Raw genomic sequence first — 24,134 nt, forward strand, 5'->3', positions numbered from 1 at the left:
CAAATTGTTAAAAGTGGGAAAGCTCCCAGTATGCTTTTAACTAGAAGCAATATCAAAAAACAGCCATTAAAGTAAGTATATTTGGTACCTCTTGTATCTTTACGATCTCTTGTATCTTTACGCACTTTTTATGTGGACACATTGTGCGTAAATAAGCAAGAGGTTACTGTAACTTAATAATCGGTATTAACATGTTCTGATTTTAGCCAAATACATAACTATTTATTATTATTTTTATTGGAGTTTATTGTGCGAAGATGGACTCGTGCATTAAAACCTGAGTCGCTTAAACAATACACACGAAAAAAGAAACAAACAAGTTACATTCAATGAAAATTAAAAAAACAAACATAACATAGTAAAAAATTACAAACAAATAGTCCTGTATGATCAATTATAACTTAGTTTGCACAAAAACAAAACAAAATGACTTCTTATATACAAGCTTATGCATTGACTATAAAAGATTACATATTTACAAAAATTATATATAACAACTTATAATCTGTAGGGGAATGTGTAGGGAAGAAAAATTATTCTTAGTGATACTAATACTTTAAAATAAGTAAATAAAAATTACTTCAAACCATCATTATAATAAACTTTTAATAGATAGTCACTGTATTTTACTTGTGTTTATATTATTTAAATTAATTTTTTTAGTTTTAATCAAAAATGTTCCAACCTCCCACACAAAACCACATCCTGCGGTAGCTTATTCCACATATTTATTGTTCTGCAGAAAAAAGAATTTTGCCACTGACTGTTATCAAAATTATATTTACATTTTAATTTTTTATCATATCCTCTCCAATTATGACTGGTCTGAGAAAAAACAAAAAAACTGATTGAAAAATTCTTTATATTTACCATTAACAATTTTAAAAAGTGTTATCAAATCAAACTGCCATCTTCTACACTCTAGAGACTCCAATTTGAGCTTTACTAATCTATCTTTGTATGAGGTATTTGAACTGTTGCATCTATTACAAACAAAATGGGTAAAATTTCTCTGCACAGACTAAATCTTTTATGATTGCACAGACTCAATTATGTCTTTTTTTAAATAGGGGACCCTATTAGGGTATTGTATTCGAGTTTAGGGCATATTTTAAATAGTTTAGTAAGAATACTAGCAGAACTGGTCTTAAAACTTTTAAGTGTTTGATAAGATGAATTTTGAGCAATTCTAAGTTTACATGTTTGTTCCATTTTAGATTTTCAGATATATATATTCCTAAATCTTTAAAAGATTTTACTTCTGGTATTTTAGTTTTATTAATTAAAAGGTTAATAGGTAAGGGTTTATTTTTATTGATGGTTAGAACTTGGCTTTTTTTTGATTTAAATCAAGTTTTCTTGTTTTTAGCCATTCATGAATATTATCTAATGTTAGTTGTAAAGAAGTTTTTGACTACTCACTACTTATGCGTCATCTGCAAATAGACTTATTTCGCTTTGAATGTGAGTATTGAAAGTAATATTGTTGATGTAAATTAAAAAAAGAAGTGATATTTGAATTTGATGTAAATTTTGAAACTTAAAGCACATATATTTACAAATATATTTATCAAAGTAGTATTCAAACCTATATTTCACAATATCAAAATTTTAAATCAATTAATTTGATATTATAACCTTACAACAAAAACTATCTTTAGCTAAAAAAATGGTGAAAAAAAACTATGTGTTCAATACTACAATATAAGTTTATTAGCCTCTAATTGCTATATGTTTTAACAATTGACAAAATCATGATAAAAACTAATATTAATAATAACTTGAAACTAAACTAAGGAAAGTAAAAAGATTTATAAGTCATAAAAAATACAATATATTTTTCTTAAATATTTAAGTAGCCTGAGAGTGTCGCATTCAAATGCTGTTTTATGTTTTAAAATACTTTTAACAAGATACAGTTTGAAATTCTTTTTTTTTCAAAAGTTTGTACTCTTTAACACATGTAAAAGTTTATTAAAATGTTTATATATTTTTATTTTTTAATAAAAACTAAAATTGTTTGTTTTCTATCTTTTTTTTGGAATCTTTAAAGTTATATATAACATTTCACTGAGTAAATATTGTTTTTAATTTTAACAATTGTGTTTTTTCATTATGTGTTTACAATAGTTAAAAGTGTACGTTGAATAAATACTCAATCTTGTTGTGTTATAGGATATTTGCTGTGATAAAATCAAAATTTATGTGTAAATAAATTCTTATGGAAATTTTTAATTGATTTGTGTTAGCATTTTTCATTTCTACTAAAGTGCATATTATTTAATTAAAAATGGGATTGATTTTGTTCAAAATGGTCATACTCAAAGTTGAATTTTTATATGAAGGTAACTTTAAAAACAAAACTAAAATGTTAAAACATATTTTTTACTTCATTTTTAACTGGAGCAACTGCTTCAATGCCCCACTCCGTGTGTCACCTCTGCTCTGCACAAATTAACACCTAATAAATCTTAGTTTTTTAGAGTTAAGTTACTTAAAAAGTAAAGTTTTTTAGATGCTGTCACATACTATAAAAAACTTGAATGTAATTTTGCCAAACTATAAAAGCTTAAAGTAAGACACGGTTGCTACACACTCAGACTAGTTGAAAGTTATAAAAAAAAACTCAGTCTAACTGAGGCTATTAAAAAATTTATACAATTTGAATTATTTGAAAAAACTTAGTCTAATTTGGATTTTTCCTTATTATTATGCTAGTAGAAGTAAATATCACTGGAAATAAAAAAAAATGTCTAAGATTTATGTATAAGCTGAATTATAACTGTTTTAATAATTTTAATTTTTTTTAGTGTGACAACCCTTATAAAAGAAAAAGTGCTTGCTAAAGCCTTCATAAAGAAAATACACTATCATCATATTGGTTTTAAATAAAAAAATTACCTTATGTTTTTAAAATTATGTTTATTATAAAATTTATTTTCAACAGTCTTCAGTACAAGTTATTTTACAAAATTAAAATTTTTGTTAGAAGATAAAAGTTTTTTAGTATGGTAAGAAAAAAACAAATAAAAGAAAATTTGTCTTACAAATCAAACACAGTTACAAAAAGTAAGTTAACTTATTTTATAAGTTTAGTTTAAATATTAATCTACCAAAAGCTTGTGGTCTGAAAATCCAAGTTTTATAATAAATAACTTGCTTTTAGAATAGAAGTATAAAAAATTGAGGTTTTTTCAGCTAATTATAAATAAAAAACTTGAGTTTAGAAAACTTATGAATTACAATGTATTTATTTAGTTTGTTAACTTTATAAAAATTATATAATGTTGTTGTTAAATTTATGACAGTTTTTGTTATTTTTATGTTATTTTATTAAACTTAACAAATAGAATGTCTCTTGTCTAGAATGTTATTATAATCATAAAAATAAAATTTTCCAAGTAAATAAGATTTTTATCATTAAACAAAAAACTCATTTGTTTAGATTGAGAACAGTCAATTTTGCACGAAAGCTCTTTTGCACAAGTGTCACTTTAGCATAAGGAAACACTTTTGCACACAGGATAACTTATGCACAAGTTGACAATTTTGCACATCAACTCTTCTGCACAAGCGTCACTTTAGCACAAGTGGATACTTTTGCAAGGCGTCAATTTTGCACTGAGGGTCACTTTATAAGCTTAAAAGTAAAAGAAATATATAACACAAAACATAAAATAAATTATCAAAAAAAAAAAGATTAAGGCCATAGGTGGGGGGGAGGGTTTACAAAAATCAACTTTAGCTTTTATTTGAAAACTTTAATTACAAACTATAAGCTAGTTTTTATAGAATTAGAAAATATTATTTAACTTTTGAGATATTTCATTTTTTGTAAAAAGTTTCCGATACAAATGTATAAACGGAAAATTTTTCAGGGTCAATTTTCTTGGAAATTTAAAAAAATACTAAAAATCTATTTCCTCCTTCATTTTTTAAACAATTTTCTTCAAATTTTCAGGAAATGTTTCTTACATTACAAGAAAAAACGTTACTTATGAGTTTTGATAATTTAAAAAAATAAAAATTTTATGACAAAATTAAAAAAAAATCTTTTTATCTTCAAAAAAAAAAATTTACTTAAATTTTAAAAATTCATAAGTAACGTTTTTTGCTATTGTATAAAGATAAGACTGTAAAAGTTTGAAGAAGATTGTTTAAAAAATGTAGGAAGAGATAAATTTTAAACAAAATAGTCTTTTTTTGCTGTTTAAGTTTTCCCTTTTAGTAGGGAACCTATTATGAGGCCTGACTTTGACTGGTCATGTCTCAAAAAATAATTCGAACTTTTTATAACCATAAAAAGCATCTTAAAGCTTAGATAAAGTTCTATAAAATAAGATCAACTTGTAAAAAATATGACTAACCCCCTATGGCTTTATTTAATACGAAAAAAGAAAAAGAAAGTTACTGACCGAGGGTAAGGGTTAGTGGTAACAGTGATAAGAAAAAAAAAAAAACTAAATTACAAAGTAAAAATAAAAACTAGACAAAAAAATAAATAAACCAACAAAAAAAAATACTGACTGAGGGTAAGAGTTAGGGGTAACAGTGATAGAAAACAAATTTATATACAGGGTTGCCACTTTACCTGGAAACATGGAAAAACCTGGAATTTGAGAAAATTTGAATAAAACCTGGAAAAACTTGGAATTTTGAACAAAAGACCTAGAATATTTAAGTTAGAGTGTTTGTTAATTTTTGTAAAAAAGATAAATTAAAATACTTATAGTTTTTATGACTTATAAATCTATTGTTTTAGCTAACTCTGTTGTTATAGAAACAATAATGTTTTAACATTAACTTTTTGTTTATATTGTTAGTGAGTGAAAGTCATTAGGAAAGAAATAAAAACATTACTTTGTACTTGTAACAAAAATGTTACAAATTTTTTACAGAAAAGTATGAAGTGAACACAAAACACTTCAATTTTCTTAACAGAAAATATTGTAAACTAAATAATGCACATTTTGTATGTTGTCATTCTTCTATTTTAGCACAAAATGAATTTAATTTATTTAAGACAAATTAATTTTTTCTTTAACTAGTTTTTTTTTTATAAAGCTTGAAAATTATATTAAGATTAGTTACAATCTATGTATATTTTAATGAAATATCAGTTTCACTTGCTGTTTAATTTAGTTAAAAATGATTAATATAACATCATTCAACTAGAGCAAAGTATTAATCTAATGAGAAATTAAATAGCAGAAAAAAATAAAACTGAAGTAGGTATTTATCATGATGGGAGAAGTAGTATTATGTATGAGTAAGTTGAGAAGAAGTCAGTTTTATTGCAGTGAGCCTTTAGTCAAGACCTTCAAGATGTAGTTCCAGAATTAACTTTATTACTATTTATATTTTTATTGTAAATTATTTGTTAACAATGTTTACTTTTTATAACTAAGTTCTCATTTCAATTTGAATTGTTAAGTATCTTTAAATTCATAACGTTCTTATATATCTTTTTTTTAGGATTTAAATTATTTTTATAAATTACTTTTAGATATAAGGATTTTAATTTTTTTCAAAGCTAAGAGTTGTTTTTTATTTTTATGTTATCTTTACCTACAACTTAAGTTCTGATGATTACTTTTTCATAAACTTTATTAGTAATATCAAGACACTGTAAATAAAAAAAAACAAAAGTTATATTTATAATTTTTTGTTTTTAATATAGGAATAAAGTATTTAATGAGACTGTCAGCATTTCGAAGGACAGTAAACAATTTAAAATTCTTAACAAATTTTGCAAGACAATAGTATTTTTTATAATTTATTTAGAATAATTATTAAAATTTATCACGTTCAAACTAAGAAAAAATATAAGAAGACTTTTAATTATTTGCATTAAACCAACATAACAGCTTTAGAACAACCATCTTAGAAGGATTTAGTACAGGTTCCAACATAATAAAACAAATTGCAATACAGTAACTTTTAAGTAATTTATATCTTTTGAGCAGCAGTTTTTTAACTAAATGAAAGCTTACTACTATAAATTATCAAAAAAGTTGTGCTTTCTAATACCTGTAAGAAAATCTGAAAACCTGAAAGAAATTTGGAAAACCTGAAAAAAAAAAGAAAAAAATGAGTGGCAACCATGTATATACCTAATATAAATTATCAAAAATAAACAGGGAAAAACAAACTTATAAAAGTTAAATTTATAAAAGAATAATTACCAACGGAAGGTTAAGGTTAGGTAGGGGTAGTAGTGAAAGTAAAAAAACAAATTAAACTTAATAAAATAAACTAATTATTTTTTTAACTTGTGCAAAAGTGTCTTAGTGCAAAAGTGACTCTCTGTGCAAAAGTTTCCCCTTGTGCTAAAGTGATGCTTGTGAAAAAGTGTCCCCACGTGCAAAAGTGATGCCGCGTAAAAGTGTCCTTGTATAAAAGTGTCCCCTTGTGCAAAAGTGCTACCCATCTGTTTAGATTATTTTCTATATTTGTGCATAGGGGGGGGGGGGGTCCACCATCATTTTTATAGTTTATTCTTATTTTGTAGAGTTTAATCTGAGATATTTGACAGTTTTAACCACATAACAAAATTCAAAAAAAAATTTGAGATATAAGTGAGCAAATTTGGTGTGCTTAATAGGTTCTTAATTGAAGGCACAAAAACGCAAATAACTATTTCACTAAAAACATATCTTCTCCTTCATTTTTAACCAATCTTATTTGAGTGTTCACATTAAGTCTATAATTAATATTTTTATCAATTTAATTCAATAATTTGTTTTAATTTGTAATATTAAATTTTTATTACAAAAAAACCATCTATTTTTTTTCTATTTTTTGATGTAAAATTTATTTTTAAATACTTTTAAAATCGCAACATTCAAATTCTTTTAAACTTTAAAAGGAATGTTTCCTGGAAATTTGAGGTCTGCAACTCAAAAAATAAAGGAGAAGATAGATTTTTAGTGATATTTTATTTATCTGAGAAAATTGACAATAAAAAAATTGCTGTCCTCAAGTTTGTATTGGAAACTTTTTATAAAAACGTCTATATCTCAAAAACAAATTTTTTTTTATTCTATAAAAAATAGCTTGTGTACTTTTGAGCTTTTGTATATAAGCTAGTGTTATTTTTTATTAAAATATTGCCCGTCTCCCTATGCCCTAAAGTTTTAAAATTATAAGTTATTGTTTCTTTTATTAACTTGATGTAACTTTGTATTTGAACAGGTGAGAAACAGTTAAAAGAAATTTTACCCAACCATCCATTACCTGTTGGTTTTAGAAATATAGGAAATACTTGTTTTTACAACAGCTTAATGCAGGTTAATATCTAAAATATTTTAGTATTGTGTATTAATATCCTACCACTACTTGTAATACTCTTGAAACTAAACTTTGTATTGCAATCATTTACAATAGGAACCATTAGTTTTTTTTTAGCTTTTTAAATATTTTTTTGTGTTATATTTGTAAATAGATTTTGTTTTGAAGATTATTAAAAACATTACAATGTTTCACTTATATAGTAATCACGCTGTTTAAAGAAAATTTAAGAAATTTTCTTCAATTTTTATTAAAAAGTATTGTTTGTATATAATTCTCTTATATAAATATTTGTATCATCTTTATTAAGTCTTTAAGAATAGCTTAAAAAGCCTTAATTGTAGAAAATTCAAATAGTTAAATCATAATAGGTTTTTTAGAAACTCATAATTTAAGTTAATAATTATACATTGCTATAGTAGACTAGATTTATCATTTGATTTTTCTAAAACTATTTGTAAATAATAAATATAAATAATTTTGTAAAAGTAAGTAAATCAAAGTTTTTGATTTAAAATTATATATGCCTTTAATTTTTAAATATTTTTAAACTGTTCTATATTTATCCAGTGTCTTGTTCAAACAAACACTCTTCGAAATGTTTTGAATAAGGAAAAAGAAAATCATTCCTTTGGAGAAAATCGTACTATATCTGCTTATCAGTTTGAAAGTTGTGAGAAACTAACGTATAAAGTTCCTGCTCTAAGTGAGTTAATGCAAACTACAATTGATCTTATCGATAGAGTCTATGCTTGTGATGAAAATGTAGGCAGTAGTAGTCAAAACCAACAAACTTCAAAAAGAAGACGTAATTTTGAGGTGATCAATCCACGAGATCTTTTTTGTGAAGTAGCTAGAAAGTTAGTCATATTTGTTACTTAATATGTTTTTGATTTTAAAAGTTAATTATAATACTTTCAAAAAAAAAAACGTAGTCTAGAGTTTCATTTAATTTTTTAATTTACATTTTCCGAACTGATCATAATCAATTCAAATTATTTCAATTGGTAATGATTTAAAATATACAAAGTACTAAAAGCGTCCAGTTGTTATAATAAAACTTTACGAAATGCTATAAAATGAAAAAAAAAGACTTATAAGTCCATAGTAATGCAACAACAGATTTATTGTTTTAAAAATTATTCTCTTTATATTAAGTATTTTATAAAGGAGCTTCATTATACAAAAAGGCAACATATTGTTTTAGTCTATGTTCCAATTATCAATTTTTAGTTAGTTATAAGTTTAGTTTGTCTAAACCAGAGTTTCCCAAAGTGGGCGATATCGCCCCCCTGGGGGCGATTATAGTATTTTGGGGGGCGATAATTAGTAAGGGGGCGAAAGGGTGGGCGATAACTAGTAAGGGGGCGAAAAGGGGGCGATTTTAAAATTTTGAATTGTCATAAAATTTTTACTTTTTTTCTTGCTATTTTACTATTTTTAGCTTGCTAACAATTATTTGACCCTGAGGTAAAACTTAAACAAAAAGTTTATTTTATTTATAAAAAAAAAAAATCTAGTGCTTATGACTCCTACTTTCAAGTAAATACTATATTTTCATTTATATGTTTCCATATTTAATAATTACATATATCATAGACGATTGGAATCCCTCTCACTATTTTACAACCTGACATATAGGTTATTTGGGGTTATAAATGGTTTGTAAAAATCTGTGTTATTTATTACTAACTATCACCTCATAATATTTCCACTTGCTTTTTGAAAAGTCACTAAGTTAGACTAAGAAATAAAACTATACAGGGTTGCCAATTTACCTAGAAACCTGGAAAAACCTAGAATTTAACAATTTACGCAAAAAAAAACCTGGAAAAAATTTGGAATTTTTAACAATTTTAACATATTAAGTAGTAAAATTTAGATTTGACATAAAAAAGCTATCATATAGATAAAAGTATGGATCCCTTCGAGGCAAATACTTTTGAAGTAAACGACTTACAGGAAACCTTCTCAGACTTACAAACTGACCTTGAACTTATAGTAAATTCTTCCAAAGAACGATATGAAAGCTTTTGAACTCAACAAAAACTAAGGCAAAAGTATCCAATCATTTTAGAGGAATTTAGATTGTTGTTTATAGTTATTCCTTCTAGCTATGTTGTTGAGAAAGCTTTCAGTTCAGTTATCAAGATCTCGAGCAAAAGGTCTAATCTAGATATTTATAAAGGAGGTGACTTAAGGCTCTATTTTACTAATTAAGAATCAGATTAGAAAAACTTTGAAGCAGTCATATTCCTCATCCTTCACATTATATTAGACTTCAGTAGCAGACATTATTTTATGAAAGTTTTTTAACTTTATTTGATATTTTGAAATATTTCTTATTTAAACTGGTTTGTATTGTATTTAAGTAGTCTTTTTATAATAACGACTTTATTAAGCTTTTTATTCTACAACAGGTTTGCATAATGCCTAATAAATATTATTTACGGTAGACTTCCTTTTGAGTTCGCACTTTTTACTCAAAAAAAAGTAAAAATTTTCATAAATTTAACTAAACTAAAGTCTATTACTAACTAAATATTAATAAAACAAAATATATATAATATTTAAAAGCTTATATAGATCTTTTTTTTTCATGAAAGTTTGTTTTATGTTTTAGTGGATTTCATCTTTATTCATAACATCATTGCATATAACATATCGAAACTTTTCATTTTGTAAAGAAAATTATGGTAATAACTTTTTGAGTTTGCACTTTTTGATTTTTTATAAAGTGCGAACTAAAGCGTAAGTCTACTATATTTATTAAATGGTTTATGTTTTAAAGGTTTTAATAATTTTATTTTGACCTGGTCAATTTTGTAGTTGATATTCGTTGTTTTACATTACACTAAAAGTTTTTATAGCATAGTGATTAAAATATTTGCTTGAAAGACCTTTATTTGCTAGGTTTTTGTTATCACTAGTTTAATCTGTATACAACTTATATCACTATAAAACTATTATCTGATTGTAACATTTTGACAACCATTAAAGTTTTTATTTCTAAAATGATTTTTTTGGTTTTAAAAGAGTATAAATTTGAGGTCTCAATTTGAAATGACTTCTACTTTTTAATTTAAAAGTTTCTTAAACACAATTTTATTTTCTAACTTGATTTATTATTGTTTAAAAGTTTATTATAATATAAGGAGTTTTAAACTATTAATACAACTGTTTTTTTGTTTTATATTAATTCAATATATATTAGCAATTAGAATATACTTAGTTTATTTTAATACTTCAACACTAGCTTTTATTTTTTCACTATTTTCCTCTGTTAAATCATTGTAGGCTAATAGCTAGAAAAAAAACTTTTTAAACATAATTAAATAAGCCATCAAAAAGACTGCTAGAGTTACAAAACAAAATTAAAACCTAGCTAAAAGTCTTTTTTAATTGATTACTTTCTGTTCACAGAATTAACTGTGAAACATTTTTTTTTTGAATTTAAATAATAAAAAAAAATTGTTAGAATTAAGGTTTAGTTCCCTAAAGATTATTCCAAGTCAAATGCTATTTCATGGTGGTCTCCTACAAAACAAATACTTTAAAAAGTTAAAAATTAAATTTTTAACTTTACAACTAACTTGCTTACAATATATCTTAGCTTTGAAATTAGTAAATTTACTGCATTAACTGAAGCTGTTGATGAAACCACTTTTCATGTGAGATAATCAACCAGTCGGTCAAACTTCCTTTAACTAGATCAGAAATGATGTTTTAATATTTATTTCATTATGTGTAAAATAAACTATTAATTCTTTTATAGTTTTTTAATCTCTGGTATAGATATTTTTAAAAAGACTGTTTATAAAGTAATTTATGTATTTTGTGCGGCTTGAATAAGTTACTTAGTATGAACTTTTAAATGTCCGAAATTTGTTATATGAGATATTATTAAAATATCAGGTTTAAGTTAAGATTTCAGGTGGGTAACGTACGGCTCAGATCCAGTCGCAGATCCAGTCGAATTTCGACCCGCTAAGTGAATTGAAAACTACTTGTGCAAAATAAAAAAAAATTAGTTTTTTGATATTTAATATTTTGATATACGCTTTCATTTCGTTTTCAGTTCACAAAAGTATTTCCTAGATTACAATAATACTAAATCATTTTATTACAATTTTGCTCGAGTTTTTTAATTTTCTTATTTGTAATTTTTCTAAATCATGCAGCCCGCAATTACATTTTCTAACGAGTTGAAAATAGAAAATATTTTTTAGTAAATATGAATTGCTGACTACAAAAGTTGTCCACCACTGACCTAAAAGTTTCAATAGTTTCAAAACAGATCATATTTAAACAGGATTGATTACATATTACTCAAGGCTTTTTAATAATTAAGTATTTTAATACACTTTACTAGGCTTCTGATAAAATAACTGTAAATTATTTTCTCAAGCCCTGTAAACTATTTTGAACACAAAAGTGCGTGCATAGGAAGTACAAGACTTAATTACACATCGAACACAACTTTTTTTAGCTCAAAAGTTTGTACTCAAAAGAAAAACTACTTTGTAAAATCGTGGGGGGCGATTTTTTTTTCAAGTTACTCAAAAGGGGGCGATTTAGTAAATGAGTTTGGGAAACCCTGGTCTAAACCCTTTTTTTAATTTTAAATGTTTACTTGTGCCACTTATAACAATCAAAATAGATTTTGAGTTAAAAAGTTTAGAACTTGTACATAATTTTTACACAGAAGCAAAAGGTTTTCTGTTGGTACTCAAGATGATAGTGCTTCATTTTTTGATGCTTTGTATGAAATTTCTAATGGAGAAGACAAAAAAGTAATTGAAAAAGCATTTGTACTCACAGTTTATAAAACTATTTAAGATCTTCCAAAATCAATAAAAGTGAGTCAGCAGTTAATGCTTTCAGTTTTTTTTTAGACGCAAAAAAGGAGTATTTTGTCAAAAATGAATCTTTCGAAATGCAAATCATCAAAAGTTGACGAGGAAACAAAAAAGAAAGTCAAACACTACGGACTTTATATTGACAAAATTTACAAAACTCCAATGAATAAAATTTTTTCTGGTTCTCATATCACTCATATTAGATGCAGAAAATGTAGTATGGTGAGATTATTTGGATATGACTTAACTTTTATTAAGATAAGAAAACAGTTTTGAAAATATATTTTTTTAATCGGAAAACATTTGATATTTGGTTTACTATGTCTGTTTATCCAAATATTTGTTATATTATTAGTAATCATTACTGCATAAAATACTGCAAATTAAAAATATTTCACCTGTTTTCTACCACCTTTGTTGTTTTTTTTTAATTACAATAATTCAGTGTTTTATATAAAAAAAACTTCATACCTGTTTTGAATAGTTTTATCTTATACAGAAGCTGATAATTATGTATTCATAATAAAAAGTGCGTTTAATTTATATTTTTATGCATTATTAAATTTTAAAACAATGTTTACTAAAAAGTACATAAAAATTGATTTTGAAAATACTTTTATTAAAATAAGTATAAGTTAATATAAAGTTTGAACCCTCCTATCTCAAAATATAATTTGAATTTGATAAATCTTTAAAACACAACTGCTAGCTAAGTTAAATGTCTTTAAAATAAGATCAACATGTAAAAAATTGCCTTACTTTTTTATAGCCTTAACTACTTATTAATTAGTTACTTACTACTAAAATATTTTGTAAATTCAAAGATATTTTTAGTTACCAAATTTAGTACTTTATAAGAAAACATAAAAATCAGATGAGAAGACGAGTAGAAAAGTTTCATTATTTGCAACTCTCAATTCAAAATCTTGAACCATCTAACACTAATTATCAATCCACTAAAAAACAAGATCCTGTAGAAACAATCAAGAACGATCAAGAAACTCAAATTTTGGTTACTAAAAACGAAAATGAAAACAAGTATAATTGAATTCAATATTAATAGTTTTTTTAAGTTTTATATTGACATTTTTAATGTTTTACTTGTAGTTATCAGAGCTTTTCATTTTTTTTTTGAATTATTTTTAGTTGAATTAACGTTTTAAGGAAAGTAGAAAACACAAAGAAAAGTAGAAAACAAGAAAGAAAATTGAAAAAAGCACAGGCAAGACAGAAAAAGTATGAAAAAAGACACATAAAGTTTAATAACCCTACTACACCTGAAATAGAAAAACAAGGTTTTTAAAGTTTAACAGTTTAATGGATTGATACTCTTTAATAGAGATGAAAAATGTTTTATTTTATGTTATTTCCTACTTAGTACGTAAAACCTATCATAAGAGTTTCAAAAATGTTATTATTTTTCAGATGATAATGAAAGAAGAACTTTAAAAGAAAATACTTTGGATAGTGAAAAGTTTGTTATGATAAATAAATTTAATTGATGAATTAATAATTTAAAAAAGTTTGTTTAGGTGCATGAGTTTATTTTTACTTTTTCGTTAAAAATAATGTTTTACTTATCATTGATATAAAAAGTTTTAACATTAACTAAATTAAAGTTATTCCCCATGTTTAAATTAAATCGTCCCATAAATTATTAATCTTACTATAGTCAGGGTTGCCAAAAAAACTTGAAAACCTTGAATTTGACAATTTAAGCTAAAAAACCTAGAAAAACCTGGAATTTGAGGAATTAAAAAAAAAGCCGGAATTTTGAACAAAAAATACTACAAGTACCTGGAATTTTTTACTATTTTAACATGTTCAGTAGTAAAATTTCGATTTGACACAAAAAACCTATCATGTAGATAAACTTTTTTTGTCATCATCAAACTTTTTTTTAAATTAAAATTCACATTTAAAGTAGCTTTACAGTATCTATTCTATATACTATTTTACACAATTTCTTACCTTAAACTTAACTTTAAACGAAAAATAGAACCAAAAATGTGTACTTTTAAAAACCATGGAAGAAATTTTGAAGACCTGGAGAAAATTTTCCAAATACATATGGCAACCCTGTATAGTCCTCTGCTAACACATTAGGATGCTCATCTTGTGTATTATGGTGTTTTGGTATTACATTATAATGTTCAATTATCACATTATGGTTTTGTGATACAGGGTTGCCAAAAAACCTGCAAACTTGGAAAAAACATGGAATTTAAGAAACAAAAAAAGAAAACTTGGAATTTTGAACGAAAATCACTACAAAACCTGGAATTTACAAATATTGAAAAATGTATAGTAACAAAGTTTGGATTAGTTACAAAAACTCTATCATAATTTGTATCTTTTTAATATATTAATAGTTTTTAAAAAAGTTAATATTAGTGCTAGAAGGTTAAATTAAAGCAAAATATTTGTTTAATTATATGATAAACAACAGTCTTATACAGTATTATAATTTATATTGTATATATAAGTGTTCAAAATATAGGTTAAATCGTTTGCTAACAAAAGATCCTAGTGAAAAAAACTTCACTGGAATCCTAATAAAAACAAATTGTACAGTAATCTTCCTTTATTGTACCAACATATGTTTCTGTGTGTTAACGAATCAACACACTTCAACTGGGTTCTGTAAAAAAATAATTACTGTAATGAAAGAATAAAAGCATAGAATAAAGTGGGTGATTACATGTTTTTCATTAAAATAAAATAATTTCTACAGATAATAGTTAATAATAGGATTAATAGTTAATACTTTATCAATCAATTATTATTTTTAAATTTTTATAATTATTAAACACAATATATATGTAATTTAAGTCATTGTGATTTTATGTATGTCGCTGCAACTTAATTATCGGTCAGTACTTGCTCAATAACAAGTTTTTTTTTTTTTTGTGTTTTGATTTCTTAAATTTTAATTTTTTTCATTTTTAATTTTTACATTTGAACTAAATCTGCTTCCTAATTGTATATAACTTTGATTTAATCTTTACAAGCATTTAATATATAATATACATGTTACATCGAGTTTCTGTGACTTTTTTTGTCTTCGCCGTTGTTAAGTTTTATTAAATTTTATTGATTCACTAACTAATGGTTGATGTTTTATTTTTGTTCGAAATAGATTACCAACATAAAAACTAAATTATCAAACTTTGCAATACAAATTAAACAGTTGAAATAACTTCATTTATATTGTGACGTAATTATTAGATGTAATGAATGTATTTCGTTCATTCATTAACAACAGTAAATTTGAATCAGTTATTCTTTCCATTAACGTGAGTGCTTTGTTTATATTGTGATTTGTTGTTTTGTTGTGTATTTTAGTTTACTTTACTTGTTTTAGACTTAATAATTACAAATATATAGTTTTATAACAGTCGGATTTAATATTAAGTATTTTACCTATTATTATCTATTATCTGTAGAAATTATTTTATTTTAATGAAAAACATGTATACACCCACTTTATTCTATGCTTCTATTCTTTCATTACAGTAATTATTTTTTTACAGAACCCAGTTGAAGTGTGTTGATTCGTTAACACACAGAAACATATGTTGGTACAATAAAGTAAGATTACTGTACAATTTGTTTTTATTGTATATATATATATTTTTCATTTAAAAACAAATTTAAAGTAGCTTTACAGTATTTTTCAATGTTGTTACACTATTTAATACAGTTTTTTAACTTAAGTTTAATTTTATACTATAAGTAGACTAAATAACCTGTTTCTAAAAAACTCGGAAGAAATTAAGAATGCCTGGATGAAATTTACAAAAAAACCTTGGTTAATTATGGGTATAAAATATTCTGTTGGTCAGGTACTTTGTTTTGCTTGAGACTACTTGTTTGCTTAATAGCACCTGAAGTCTTTGCAGCTATTTGCGAACAAGCCTCGTGCTTAGTAAGCATCTTAAAGGGGCTATTCGCTAATAAAGACATATGTTTTTTGTTACTAGGACTCATAGTTTATACTCGAAAAGTTAAACATATCGGTAGTGCTGCTAGTTTTTGTTTCTATGTAAATACTTCAGGTACTAATAAGTCTACTCGGACATGTAGTCTCGAATGTACCATAGTTGTTCAACACCTGAAGCAAATTATTTCTGTATTGAAAATAAACAAAAAAAAAAGTTCTAAAATCAGTGTTCAGGTTTGATAACCAGTCAATTCACGTATATAACGACTTAAAACCGCCTAAGAGGAACAAAATTGTTAGTTCAACACCCTAAACTAGAGTGTCTAGTTCACAAAACAGATGGAAATTGTTAAATATTTCCGATAATGTTAGTTATATGTTACATGCTCATATATAACAACCTGTTGTTTTAAATAACACTCTTTCGAGTCTTGCTAAAACATTAAATCTGATAAAACATAACCAATTTTCACTCAATAGAAATATAAAAAGTGCACATAAGTGGAAAATGCACTAACTTAAAAATATCCAAAAAATATCATATACCCGATTCTTTCGCTGCAATTGCTTCTTAATTGTTTTTTCCCCACAGTATAACTCTTCTTTTCTAGTTCTTAAAGAAACAAGCAAGTGTGCTTACATTACACTTATTAAACTATGATTGGAATCTTAAAAAAAAATTTTTTTAATGAATATTAACTGAAGTTATCAAGTTGAGAAGCCAAATTATTTTCAAAACATTTAAAACTTCAGCTGTTCAACTTTTAATTTATCAAGTGATATTTATGATTAAGGATTGGCAACATTTTTAGTTGGTGGGCCGGAGCAGTTCAAATTAGTAATCTACCGGATCTAGTATACGGATCCGGTCGGATAATCCCTATATATACCAGGATCGGACCGGATCCTAATTAAAAATTATTATGTGTATCTGGCCGGTCGATCACTATTTTGAATCCATTTAATTCACAAAAATTTCTAAATTATGACATTTAAGTTAATATTTATTAAGTATTTAGATTGTTATATTTATTATAACCCTGGACAGAATTAACAATAATTTTGTAAATGCAATAATTAAATTACTAAAAATTACTCGAGATAAATTTTAGCTTGTTTAGTGAATCATATATTTTGTAAATTTCATTAGTTTTGAATTTTCTATTAAGGTATTGTTTTACTAAAGTTCATCGTCTCACCAAACTTATTTTTAGCTGAAACTATGATATTGATGTACTTTTCCGTTGATATCACTGATTGTTCTGTATTTGCAAGTATTGCAAAATTTGGCAAGTTATTCTTACTGAGTAGGGGAGAAAATAGTTTTAATCATAACCTTTATGCCTTAACTACAGAGTACATTTCATGAGCAAAAGTACCCTTCCCATTATTTTGGTTTTCAGTAAGTTCATATGCATAAACAAATTTATCAGGATTGCAAAATCTGAGAACTAATCTTTTGTTGAAAATTGAGTAAAACTTTAAACTTTTTTTTGATTTTTAAAAATTGCCAAATTTGCGGCTTTAGGTCCCAAACGCATAACAAAAATTTTCCTTAACTCTGTTAAAATGTAAAGCTGAGCAGCTTTACTAAGATCGCCACAAGTCGGGCTAAGTCTTTTTTTTTTTTGGAAAAGTTGGAAGAAGTCAGGCTAAGTCAGTTTTATTGGGGTCAAAATGACCAAAAGTCAGTCATTCTGGCAAAAAATAAGTTTTTTTTAGGTCAGTTATTATTTACAAAATTCATTCTCAAAGCCTTAAAATGGTAAAAAAATTAACAAAAAATCCTTAAAAGTAAGACTAAGATAAGAAATTTTTTCTAGAAATTTACTTACATAATTATTAAATCCCAAAGCCTTGAAATAGTGAAATTAGATAAAAAATCCTTTATAAAGTCAGTCTAAAATTGTAAAGTTTTCCTTGAATCTCTTTGAATAATTACCCTATTTGAACAAGTAGTAGTTGTATGTAATCTTTTGAGTATTGATGATCTGTGGCAAGGATACTTCCATAGTAAAACTTTAATATATACACAAAAGTATATTTCGCAAAATTTTAGAATCAGACTGTTTTATGTTTGAGTAAGTTATTAAGATGTTTATAATTTAGCAATTAATATAGTATTTTATGTAACAAGCTTATGCGTATAGTTTACCTATTAAGCTTTGATGTCTAAGTTAACTTAAGTAGATTCGTTATTATATATTGTTGACTGATCACAAATACTTTTTACAAGAGAAATTCTATTATTACTTATTAGTGAGCTTTTAAGGCTCGACCTGATATTAGCGTATTAAATAACTTTTCAGTCTTTTTAAATGATTAAACAACCTTTTCAAAAATTTAAAGTGGGCAGAATTTACTTAGCAATTTCATTTACAAAACAAGCATACTTCAAGTTGGCACTTAGTATAAAAAGGGGAATTTGTAGTTAATAGATTAAGTTAGTAAAAAAAATACGACTATAATGGATTAGTCTTTTGATAATTATGTAAAAATATTTTGTTGATAGACTTAAGATAGATTTAATTATGGTTAAAATATTTAAAGTAAAAAAGTTAACTACAGTGCATAATAATTGCTTAAAAAGTTACTATAATTTGAATTTTTGCTCATTTGTCTATCGCAGTATTAGCTTTGATCATACAATATCAGTTATTTGAAAGAAATGTTTCATATTGTAAAATTTAGGTAAAGTTTAAGGCAGTGGTCGTCAAGATGTACACTGGTGCAAACTAGTGTACACAAATTTTTTTTGGGGTGCACGAAGTTTTGAAATTACAAAAAAAAATACGTTGAGTTAGGTTAAGTATGTAGTTAATATTTAATAAAGTTATTAAAGAATACTGAACTGGGGATTTTGTAGTAATTGCGGATAAGTGTTCAATTATTAAGTATGTAAGACAAAGCCATATAGCTAAAATATCATTGTGAAAATAAGGGAAAACAAACAAAGAGGTCAATTAAAAAGAGGATCAAATAAAAAGTTTTAGCTTCAGTTGTTAAATGGTTTGAATGTAAATACAAACTGAGTTATGACTTTTAAGGAGAAATATACTAATAAAAGTGTTTACGTAGTCCCACCACTAGCGGCGCTTATTAAAATTAGATCTTGGGGTGCACTGATTTTATTTTTTGCAGCTTGGTGTACACAGAATTTGAATAGCTTGACGACCACTAGTTTATTTGCTATAAAAAATTACAGTTTTGCTCAAAACTTATCTTTTGTTATCAAATAAGTAATTCAATATTTTTTAGAAATAAACTAGAAGAGAAAAAGACGACTTTACAAAAGAATACAGCTGAAGGTAAGTTTTTGAGCTTTTATTTAGAGATTAATTACCTAAAGCGCAGAACACTTTTGCATAACATCCGTTTTTATACATCAATGCATGAAATATTGTTTGAGCTTTGTTAGTAACTATTGTTCTGTATACTACTATTTAAAATAAAACAAATTTCTTAATTTAGCTGTCTTTTACAATAGTATCAACCGGTACTTATGATCATATGGTAGTAATAGAATTTATCCTTTAGAAGAAATTAATTTAGAAGGGAAAATTATTTTTCTGCTTTCTTAGTAAAACAGGCATTAAATTTTCGAAAGCGTTTCAGTGAGTTTTAGTATATAAGTTGGTTCAATGTGAAAAATTAATGGCACAGTTCTAAAACGCTTAGTCCGAAGACTTTAAATTAGAATACGGTTTTTTTATTTAGAGTTTATGTATCTTAAAATTTTAGGAATAGTTAAATGTTAATGTTATCTTAAAGTATATTTTTTTCTGTGTGCTTTTTATCGGATTTAGATTTTGTTAAACTTTTATTTTTTGTGTAGTTTCACTATCAGTTTCATTTAATCTGCACTTGTTTTAGTTTGCGTATACTAAATATATGTCTTAACGGTATTAAATACTTCTCAATTAATAATATAATATGCTTGTAAAAATAATTTCTAACCGCAAATTTTTCTTCTACCCTCGTTTAATCCTCCTTTAGTATAATAATTTATTTTATATCATATTAGATTATGCTTTGATTTAATGAGACACTAGGCATTTGATCACTAGTTTTCAAATGAAAATTTGAAAATAGAATTTTCTTTAATTTCCATTAGCGTGTCCACTGTGCTTTGGTATGTTTAATTTTAGGTAAAATAAAATAAATTTGTTAATTTATTAGCCATTTACAATAGTATAAACCAGGGACGTGGCTTGGTACGTTTCTGCAAATCTACAGAAACGTATACTTATGTGCGAAAAAACTTGCTTTTATTTCAGCTTGAAGAGACTCTGCTTTCTTAGCTTTTAGTATTCATTTATGGTTAGTTATGCACTCCTGAGAGATAATTTTGACATATATGTACTCTTTAGGATTTTTAGTGTTCCAAAAAATTGAACGAATTAAATACATCCAAATTGTAACATTTAGCGCGTTAAAGCTTTGTTTTGTCAAAAAGCTACAATGCTAAATTAAACCTATTGGAAGCTGTAGCTTCAAAAATCATACAATTTTATGTTACAAAAATTTGCATAACTTGTTGTTACTATTGACTACGTAAAATGTTTGATTTTATACGTTTAAATCAGAGTTTCCCAAAGTGGGCGATATCGCCCCCCTGGGGGCGATTATAGTATTTTGGGGGGCGATAATTAGTAAGGGGGCGAAAGAGTGGGCGATAACTAGTAAGGGGGCGAAAAGGGGGCGATTTTAAAATTTTGAATTGTCATAAAATTTTTACTTTTTTTCTTGCTATTTTACTATTTTTAGCTTGCTAACAATTATTTGACCCTGAGGTAAAACTTAAACAAAAAGTTTATTTTATTTATAAAAAAAAAAAAAATCTAGTGCTTATGACTCCTACTTTCAAGTAAATACTATATTTTCATTTATATGTTTCCATATTTAATAATTACATATATCATAGACGATTGGAATCCCTCTCACTATTTTACAACCTGACATATAGGTTATTTGGGGTTATAAATGGTTTGTAAAAATCTGTGTTATTTATTACTAACTATCACCTCATAATATTTCCACTTGCTTTTTGAAAAGTCACTAAGTTAGACTAAGAAATAAAACTATACAGGGTTGCCAATTTACCTAGAAACCTGGAAAAACCTAGAATTTAACAATTTACGCAAAAAAAAACCTGGAAAAAATTTGGAATTTTTAACAATTTTAACATATTAAGTAGTAAAATTTAGATTTGACATAAAAAAGCTATCATATAGATAAAAGTATGGATCCCTTCGAGGCAAATACTTTTGAAGTAAACGACTTACAGGAAACCTTCTCAGACTTACAAACTGACCTTGAACTTATAGTAAATTCTTCCAAAGAACGATATGAAAGCTTTTGAACTCAACAAAAACTAAGGCAAAAGTATCCAATCATTTTAGAGGAATTTAGATTGTTGTTTATAGTTATTCCTTCTAGCTATGTTGTTGAGAAAGCTTTCAGTTCAGTTATCAAGATCTCGAGCAAAAGGTCTAATCTAGATATTTATAAAGGAGGTGACTTAAGGCTCTATTTTACTAATTAAGAATCAGATTAGAAAAACTTTGAAGCAGTCATATTCCTCATCCTTCACATTATATTAGACTTCAGTAGCAGACATTATTTTATGAAAGTTTTTTAACTTTATTTGATATTTTGAAATATTTCTTATTTAAACTGGTTTGTATTGTATTTAAGTAGTCTTTTTATAATAACGACTTTATTAAGCTTTTTATTCTACAACAGGTTTGCATAATGCCTAATAAATATTATTTACGGTAGACTTCCTTTTGAGTTCGCACTTTTTACTCAAAAAAAAGTAAAAATTTTCATAAATTTAACTAAACTAAAGTCTATTACTAACTAAATATTAATAAAACAAAATATATATAATATTTAAAAGCTTATATAGATCTTTTTTTTTCATGAAAGTTTGTTTTATGTTTTAGTGGATTTCATCTTTATTCATAACATCATTGCATATAACATATCGAAACTTTTCATTTTGTAAAGAAAATTATGGTAATAACTTTTTGAGTTTGCACTTTTTGATTTTTTATAAAGTGCGAACTAAAGCGTAAGTCTACTATATTTATTAAATGGTTTATGTTTTAAAGGTTTTAATAATTTTATTTTGACCTGGTCAATTTTGTAGTTGATATTCGTTGTTTTACATTACACTAAAAGTTTTTATAGCATAGTGATTAAAATATTTGCTTGAAAGACCTTTATTTGCTAGGTTTTTGTTATCACTAGTTTAATCTGTATACAACTTATATCACTATAAAACTATTATCTGATTGTAACATTTTGACAACCATTAAAGTTTTTATTTCTAAAATGATTTTTTTGGTTTTAAAAGAGTATAAATTTGAGGTCTCAATTTGAAATGACTTCTACTTTTTAATTTAAAAGTTTCTTAAACACAATTTTATTTTCTAACTTGATTTATTATTGTTTAAAAGTTTATTATAATATAAGGAGTTTTAAACTATTAATACAACTGTTTTTTTGTTTTATATTAATTCAATATATATTAGCAATTAGAATATACTTAGTTTATTTTAATACTTCAACACTAGCTTTTATTTTTTCACTATTTTCCTCTGTTAAATCATTGTAGGCTAATAGCTAGAAAAAAAACTTTTTAAACATAATTAAATAAGCCATCAAAAAGACTGCTAGAGTTACAAAACAAAATTAAAACCTAGCTAAAAGTCTTTTTTAATTGATTACTTTCTGTTCACAGAATTAACTGTGAAACATTTTTTTTTTGAATTTAAATAATAAAAAAAAATTGTTAGAATTAAGGTTTAGTTCCCTAAAGATTATTCCAAGTCAAATGCTATTTCATGGTGGTCTCCTACAAAACAAATAGTTTAAAAAGTTAAAAATTAAATTTTTAACTTTACAACTAACTTGCTTACAATATATCTTAGCTTTGAAATTAGTAAATTTACTGCATTAACTGAAGCTGTTGATGAAACCACTTTTCATGTGAGATAATCAACCAGTCGGTCAAACTTCCTTTAACTAGATCAGAAATGATGTTTTAATATTTATTTCATTATGTGTAAAATAAACTATTAATTCTTTTATAGTTTTTTAATCTCTGGTATAGATATTTTAAAAAAGACTGTTTATAAAGTAATTTATGTATTTTGTGCGGCTTGAATAAGTTACTTAGTATGAACTTTTAAATGTCCGAAATTTGTTATATGAGATATTATTAAAATATCAGGTTTAAGTTAAGATTTCAGGTGGGTAACGTACGGCTCAGATCCAGTCGCAGATCCAGTCGAATTTCGACCCGCTAAGTGAATTGAAAACTACTTGTGCAAAATAAAAAAAAATTAGTTTTTTGATATTTAATATTTTGATATACGCTTTCATTTCGTTTTCAGTTCACAAAAGTATTTCCTAGATTACAATAATACTAAATCATTTTATTACAATTTTGCTCGAGTTTTTTAATTTTCTTATTTGTAATTTTTCTAAATCATGCAGCCCGCAATTACATTTTCTAACGAGTTGAAAATAGAAAATAATTTTTAGTAAATATGAATTGCTGACTACAAAAGTTGTCCACCACTGACCTAAAAGTTTCAATAGTTTCAAAACAGATCATATTTAAACAGGATTGATTACATATTACTCAAGGCTTTTTAATAATTAAGTATTTTAATACACTTTACTAGGCTTCTGATAAAATAACTGTAAATTATTTTCTCAAGCCCTGTAAACTATTTTGAACACAAAAGTGCGTGCATAGGAAGTACAAGACTTAATTACACATCGAACACAACTTTTTTTAGCTCAAAAGTTTGTACTCAAAAGAAAAACTACTTTGTAAAATCGTGGGGGGCGATTTTTTTTTCAAGTTACTCAAAAGGGGGCGATTTAGTAAATGAGTTTGGGAAACCCTGGTTTAAATGTTTGAATGAAAACAATATTAATGTCTTTGAGTTAAATTGTGATTTTTTTTAATGAATGTTTTCTGGGTTTACACAAGTGGCATGACATAAAGAGTCATATGGGGTGTG

At 25.4% G+C, this 24,134-nt stretch overlaps 1 protein-coding gene across 2 annotated transcripts in view; it reads left to right on the plus strand.

Annotated features, from left to right (window-relative positions):
- The first annotated feature begins 2,946 nt into the window (after positions 1-2,946).
- LOC145840516 (ubiquitin carboxyl-terminal hydrolase 16-like) overlaps positions 2,947-24,134 on the plus strand; it is a 36,073-nt gene continuing 14,885 nt past the window's right edge. For both annotated transcript variants that reach the window (XM_082947802.1, XM_082947801.1), the window contains exons 1-9: positions 2,947-3,069; positions 7,195-7,289; positions 7,861-8,150; positions 11,996-12,083; positions 12,186-12,371; positions 13,024-13,187; positions 13,314-13,444; positions 13,575-13,623; positions 19,351-19,400. In XM_082947802.1, coding sequence (XP_082803928.1) covers positions 3,009-3,069; positions 7,195-7,289; positions 7,861-8,150; positions 11,996-12,083; positions 12,186-12,371; positions 13,024-13,187; positions 13,314-13,444; positions 13,575-13,623; positions 19,351-19,400 — 1,114 coding nt within the window. In that variant the 5' untranslated portion in view covers positions 2,947-3,008. The remainder of the gene's footprint in view (positions 3,070-7,194; positions 7,290-7,860; positions 8,151-11,995; positions 12,084-12,185; positions 12,372-13,023; positions 13,188-13,313; positions 13,445-13,574; positions 13,624-19,350; positions 19,401-24,134) is intronic.

The sequence above is a fragment of the Thalia democratica genome, chromosome 7, assembly GCF_965202585.1.
Source record: "Thalia democratica chromosome 7, ktThaDemo2.hap1.1, whole genome shotgun sequence".
In the NCBI taxonomy this organism is placed as follows: Eukaryota; Metazoa; Chordata; class Thaliacea; order Salpida; family Salpidae; genus Thalia; species Thalia democratica.